Here is a 7,656-nt window from a genome sequence, read left to right as displayed (position 1 = left end):
TCTTAAAATAAAATGGCCAAGTTATAAATTTCGATTGTTTACTCTGGTTTCGAAGATAACATTTAAAGTTTCTATATATTATATACAGAATAATGTTCAAAATAAAGTATAGGGTAAAACATATTTACAAACTCTGAAAACTAAAGACAAAAAATACACAAAACAGCGAATTATGGTAGATCTTAAAGAAGTATCAGCTTTCATCTTACCGAAAAAATAAGTAAAATATCAATACTGATCTCTAATAAGGCTACAGTAAGTTTTCATCTTTACTCGTATTGTATGTGTTGAAAAAAATCATAACCATTGAAAACACTCACTGCTAACAAAAAATCCGGCTACCCTAGTTCAAGTTCGAGTGTTAACGTATTGTTAAAAATTATTGATGTTTAAAAATAGATTCAGATTATATTTCTTTAAAGATATTAAAGACTCCATTCACGCTATAAGTAATAAAACAACGTTATCAGAATTTTTCGTTTTTTTCGATGAATCTTAATGACATGGTAAACTTTTGCACGAAACTAAACGCTATACGACACATAAGCGTATTCTTCTTTCCCTTAACACTTCATCATAATTCATAGAAATGTTAACCATAGACATATGTCTCTGTCTTCTCAATATCTCCAAGCTCTTGCTATTCCCGAACAATCTTCACCGATAGACAGGTTATATCTTTATAACATGTCGACTTACAATAATTCAAACTTTTGATAGTCCTATTTGTCTTAAGCAAATGAAAGTCTCTTCCTGAGCAATATGGCATGTTCTAGATCAGCACAAACAGTCTTTCAAGTGATCTACAGGTGTACATTTCTGTTACTAATTTATTAAGACCGTAGCACCAAAATATTGCGCAAGAAAGTTCAAATTCCATAAAGATTCATCCAAGGAGCCTAAATTCCTTGATCTTGAGACGGGACTTCGACGATAAAATAAGCTTGGTTGGTTCACAAAACTAAGAACCTATGCTGTTACCAAATAAAAATACTCAAGTGTTTCTTGATAGATTCTATTAAACTTAGTTTCAGAGGATTTTGCTTCTGCTTCTTTCGTTTTTTGTCGGTTAACATTTAATCGACCATTAAGTACTATGCACAAACATAAACATTTGGTTTTATCATTATTTCAGATTGGTGTGTAGTTTATAGTTGTTCTTTGCTTCATTTACGTTTATACATTAAATAAGCCAAATTGTTAGGTTTTTCTTTTTCATGTTCACTTGCTTGAAGCTTGGCAATGGTCTGAGTTATAAAAAAAATCCTAAACAAATTTTGGAGATGGGAAGTTAATGGATATGACATTCCGTTTTTTGTTTAATGAATCTTATTAAAACGTATTTTGCAAAAATACAATAATTAAAAAAAAGTTAAACTGATTTTGATATAAATAATGGCGCTGTAATGAATAACATAATTGTTGATGATAGTGCACAATGGGTCTGTTGTGTATTTTTAAGATACAGTTCTGTGCTGAAAATTTGATAATTCAGAAAAAAGAGGACTCCGAGGTGTTAAATCATTAACAAAACAAATCAAATAGTGACAATAAAAAGGTAGAGAAATAAGGTAATCATTCTGTAATGTTTAACTATACCTCAACAACACAGTTTCGTTTATGCAAAATATCAGTTTACTTAATTGTAAGCTTTATAAGCCATTCTAGCGGGGTAACCGTAACCATCCCGAGGATCTTCATTGCCGAAAATCCATAAACCAAACCGAACTTTCTTTTTATGTTCAATGCGATGAAGCCCTGCCGATAGAGGCAGACTGAAAGTGCTAAAGTTTTTCATTCCTTTAGAAATGCTAAAAACACTACTTTGACTTTTTGAAGAATTTCCATCCAGGAAAAGCCCATCAGTAGCATCGCTCTGCACCGTTATGCTTATATAGCTGTCAAACCCTGTTGGTACTACGAAGTCATATTTATAAAGGTATTGATTTACACCCGGAATCGTCATCATCAAAGGATCCCCTTTGCTTTCACCTAACCCGTGTGGATATGACGTGACAAGTATGTCTTCAGATGATGAAATAAAAGAGATCGTGCTGTAATAAAAATCAAAGAAATCTCTTGCCTTAATGGTTTTTGATATTGTCTTGTTTCCAGTTTTAATTGTTAAATTCGTACTGTTTATTACCTGTATACATACAGTGTTGTTCAAACGTGTCGATATATACGGAGTTATGAAAATATTATCTAGTTGGTTGGTTGGTAATACTGATTCTATAAATGGATTACAGTCACCAAGACGAATATTGGCTGGTACTGCAGTATTACACTGGTTACCACTGACAACAATGATTGGTTTTGATGATGTTACCATGGTTCCTGATAAGTCAGAGGTATGTGATAACTGAAGTGTGTTATACTTGTTTACTATTAGTCTAATCGTATCGTTGTCACTATACTGCTTGTTATCATATGTCATTGAACCACTTTTCAATTTCAAATTTATACTGACAACTGTATTTTGATAACATGGTGTAAGTGCTATCATATTTTTAAAAGAAGTAAATGCAGGTAGAGGCAAATCTCGTAAGCATTGATGAATATCCCCCTGAGACAAAGGTTTCGAAGATAAATCCGTAAACATTTATTCCTTCATCTGAGTGAAGTTCTACGCCAGCCATATGTATCCAATCAGACGGTAAAACACTTTTATTAAGATTATATTCTGTGTTACTTTTGTCCATAGTGAAAGTCTGGTGTTTGTTCTCGTTAAAATAACGCATTAAAAGATGTGTTGTATTTTCTCAAATTCTCGACCATTTCGATCTTTAAAAAGTAAAAACACAACAATACTGAACTCCGAGGAAAATTCAAAAAGGAAAATCCAAATTGAAAAGGCAAAATCAAAAGTCCAAACACATCAAACGAATGGATAACAACTGTCATATTCCTGACTTGGTACAGGCATTTTCTCATGTAGAAAATAGTGGATTGAACCTGGTTTTATAGCTAGCTAAACCTCTCACTTGTTGACAGTCGCATCAAATTCCATTACATCGTCAACGATGCATGAACAAAACAAACAAACTCAAAGATGACAAATGTCAAAAATAGGGGTACAGCAGTCAATATTGTGTTATCATCTTAATATCACTATAAAAACAACAAATGTAACGAAGAAACACAAAAAGGCATACATCAAATTTAACATTCTCATTTTGCTTTTCTTATACGACTTAATTTATGTATGTAAACTCTACCCGTAAAGGATAGAAGGTTTTCAGTACTGGTGTAAAACTGCGCGTTTGAAATTCGCACAGGTAGACATAAAAATAATTGTGTCGTTCAAAGTATGACGGCATACATAAAACGTATTAAAATTTAAACTTGGTGCCTTTTGTTAGCTCTTATTCGTGTGTTTCTTTGTCAAATATGTTCTCCTATTTATTTGTATTGTAGTCCTGTAATGTTGTGTTGTCATTTAAATGTTATATATAACATGGACATTAAAGCGGGAGGTTTGACATGCTACAAACCCAGATTCAACTCACCAATGCAATGTTTTCTTTTAAAAAATGTCCTGTACCACGTCAGGCATATGGCAAGTGTTACGTTATAGTTCGTTTCTGTGTGTGTTACATTTTAACGTTGTGTTTCCTTTGTGTCGTGTGTTTCCTCTGATATTTGAGTGTGTATTCACATATTATAAGACGTGTCATGGTACTTTTCTATCCCAAATTCATTATATCCAGTTTCGATGTTATATTTGGTATTCTACCCGGAATTTTATTAAAGCTTGGTTCGTTTCAGTGTGTGTTACATTTTAATGTTGTGTCGTCATTTTCCTCTTATATTTAATGCGTTTCCCTAGGTTCTGGTTTTTGACCCGGATTTTTTTGTTTCTATCGATTTTTGAGTTTTGAACATCTGTATACTACTGTTACTTTTATTTGTAAACAATTTGTACAGAACAAATACATGACCTTTTAAATTAACAAAAATTTCATGTCGTTTCGTGAACCGTCATTAAACTAATTGAATCCTAGTTCTAAACTTCAAGAGGGTATAAGAGGGACGAAAGATACCAGAGGGACAGTCAAACTCATAAATCAAAAATAAACTGACAACGCCATGGCTAAAAATAAAAAGGACAAACAGACAAACAATAGTACACATGACACAACATAGAACACTAAAGAATAAACATCACGAACCCATAACAACCTAAACCTTTACCATACAGAACGTCGTTTTCTATTTTCCCAAATGTTGTTGTTCATTGTTCCGATTTTTATCCTGAGATCACCCCTCATTGTTGTTGGGGTTCGTGTTGCTCAGTCTTATTTTTTCTTCGCTGTCTTTTTGTTTACTAATGTTTGTTTGTTTGTCTGTTCGTTTTTTTTCTTTTGTAGCAATGGTGTCCCTCGGGTATCTTTCATCCCTCTTTTATATAGTCTTTCTAGTTATATTCTGTTTTGGGACTTATTTATCGTACATAATGATCAACAAGAATAATTTCTAAAATTAACCAGCGGAAATTTCATTTTCCCTAGCCCATCAACTAAAAGGCAAACTAAATGGATTACGTCCATGTATATGCTGAAAATGCTTTTTAAGGTCAAGCCAAATAACCCTGAGCTGGGCACTCAATCTGAAAGGATAAACTCTATTATGTGATGCAATCAGAACTTATCAAACGACTACAACGTAACATGAGAACACGAGTTTCGAACCTTTTCAAAAATTTCAAGGATGTTAATTTCTTTATTAGCTCTGCATAATGCATATATTATTTTTTTGGCTAAAAATGAATCACACATAAGTGTTTAAAATGTAAATAACATACTTTGAACCTACCTTACTTGAAATTCACATGAAATTTGGGACTCCAACTTATATCCCTAAATACTGTTATGACATTTTAAAGATGGCAAATATCAGACTCATAACCTCATCAAGACTATTTTGCTTGAGAAAACTAAATTCGGCAGTGAAGAACCAAACAGGTTATGCCACCCGTACCATATTGAGCTTTTGAACACTAGGGGTTTGCATCGCCACAAGATTTTACGTGTAGCTCTCCTTCTATAAATTCTATAAATTCAAATTTGTTTTCTGTATGACTGCTACCTTTACTCAGCTTTTAAGATTTGTTTTCTTTCATCTCAATGATAGAAAAAATCCAATTGTAAACCTACTAATTTATATATGATAACTTCAGCATGTTTACGACATATAAACTCCCTGGATAACCAAATTATCTTTTCTACAATGTTACAACTAATGCCTTCATTATCATGTTGTATTTAAACAAACCGCTTGTAAATCTAGCAAATTAAACTCCTAACCACGGTGTATTAACGAAAAGACTATAAATTAAGACTAGATGTGCCAAAGCGACACGAATGGCCCCGTCTAAAAAATTAGCGGAGCGGAACGACACTTTAACTTGATCTGTAACTCATCATGGTTAGCTCTTATACCAAAAATCAATAAAATTAACCCAATATATGAAAGCATTTAGAAAAAAGGTCCGTATGACTAACATTTTAAAAGTCCAAAGCCCGAAATTACAGCAAAAATTAATCGACCAGAACGAAACTTAAACTTGATTTGTAACTTATCTTGATTAACTTACATGCCAAAAACGTCTGCATAACTGTGATTTTCAACGTTTTATTTAAGTTCAAAATCCGTAATTTCGGCAAAAATGAGCGGAGCGGAACGAAGCTTAAACTTGATCTGTAGGCGTTTAGAAAGTACTCCGTATAATGGTTTGTTGTGGAATCACGGAATGACGGAATGACAGAAAGACAGAAAGACGGACAAGGGTAAAACTATACGACACCGACAACTGCGTTGCGGGGCCATAAAACCGGTGTTTGTAAACTATAGGATTTTCTTTTTCTTACTAACAATTCAGAGAACCGAACTATTCATCAACGACATAACTCCTTACTAAACGGTTATTATGATTACGCAAGAATTGATACCTAAACCTGCCGAAAAGCCGCTAGTTATTTGAACTATATATGAATATATATACTATTCTTTTTTGATCGGTGCTTTTTGTTATTTGTCTTTTTTGTAGTTGTTTTCTCGTCTCGTCCGTTTTCTAAAAAAAGTTCATCGGAAGGTATCAAGACCTTGTTGATAAATATTCCGTATCAACTTCTCAAATAATACACAATGGTCTTGATGTATATATTCTGCGTACTGATGTTGTTTATCATCTTAACAACATGTTTTATTGTTCTTTCATTTGTCTCTGTTCTAGTATTAATATTACTCTTACTGTTGAATGGTTTTATGTGATATCAGTTTGACGTTGCTCGGTACTTATACATCTCGTCAATGTGTTTGTATCGGCTTTCATTTTTTGTGGTTTGTTTTGTATATGCGACTTTTTGTATTTCCTTTCTTCTTATTACGTGACTCTGTAATTTAAAAGATCCCGTCAGTATTATATTGGTCTATTATATGTCATTATGATATATTTCTATTATGAATTACTATATACGTTGAACCACAAACGTCAAAATCATTCAATCGCGTAGTGGTATTAACTATTTTTGGATTCTCATAAATTCTACCTATAACTTTTGGACTAGTTTCAATATCGGTCTATTTCTGTAATTTATTCTTACATACTTTTGATTTTTTAACCCTGTATGCTTACATTGCCTATGTAAATTTTAAAACTGTTTGTATGCACATTGAACGACAAATTTATGTGACGTATACAATTTTCTGACGTCAGACACTCAAATCAATTAATGTGTTCGTACCTGTAGATAGAAGATGTTTTTGTGTTCGGTTAAATTGTCCCCTTTTAAAATTGTTATACGATGATGACTGATGTACCCGTATTTTGACTATTTTATTTATTGTGACTGTTTATTAAACGCATCATGTAAATATAACGGAATTTGATGAGACTGTTATTAAAGTGAGAGGGTTAGCGCTATAGAACCAGGTTTATTCCACCATTTTCTACATTTTAAAATGCCTGTACCAAGTCAGGAATATGACAGTTCTTGTCCATTCGTTTTTTATGCGTTTTGTTATTTGATTTTGCCATGTGATTATGGACTTTCCTAATTGATTTTCCTCTGAGTTTAGTATTTTTGTGATTTTACTTTCTGCTATGTTTAAATTAGTGGCGCCTTGTTAACGATTTTTTTCATAGTTTTTACAGATGTAAAACAACTGATACATTTCATTATAATGTTATGTTATTTGACAAATGTTTAACACCGCCATATTCTCAAGTGCCTGTAATTCAGATGTTGACGTTCATAGCTGTATGTAATGTTGATTATATTTTGTTCTTGTTTGAGTATAAATAGGCTTGTATATATTAAATGCTGGTGCAATCAGATGTTTCTAAATATAGAAGACCGAACGGATAGCGTTGTTTTTATTAACGGCCAAAGTTGTGTCAATGAACGGTCTATAAAGTTGTCTTCAGTTTATATCTTCAAATCGACCAACAATTGCACATTCAAGGACGGTCGGAGTTAGTTGTCAATTAAACATTCAGAGATATATCCTGAGATGGTCCAATTTAGTTCTTTTTATATACGGTCCGAGATGTCATGAAATCAGACATGATTGAGTTTTGTTTCAAGGTTATCAGAGTACTACTATTATCAACTGGAACTTTATTTTTTAACACTTTTTTTAGATTAACTATTC

At 32.6% G+C, this 7,656-nt stretch overlaps 1 protein-coding gene across 1 annotated transcript; it reads right to left on the bottom strand.

Moving 5' to 3' along the window:
* Positions 1–1,639: 1,639 nt before the first annotated feature.
* On the bottom strand, positions 1,640–2,507 carry LOC139492960 (IgGFc-binding protein-like). The gene has a single exon (XM_071281107.1). It carries the CDS (start codon positions 2,504–2,506, stop codon positions 1,640–1,642), a length of 867 nt encoding a protein of 288 aa, XP_071137208.1. The 5' UTR covers position 2,507.
* Between the last annotated feature and the right edge of the window lie 5,149 nt (positions 2,508–7,656).

This window comes from Mytilus edulis, chromosome 10 (assembly GCF_963676685.1).
Source record: "Mytilus edulis chromosome 10, xbMytEdul2.2, whole genome shotgun sequence".
NCBI classification, from domain to species: Eukaryota; Metazoa; Mollusca; class Bivalvia; order Mytilida; family Mytilidae; genus Mytilus; species Mytilus edulis.
The sequence above is the reverse complement of the archived record's forward strand: the minus strand, read 5'-3'. Positions and strand labels throughout refer to the sequence as shown.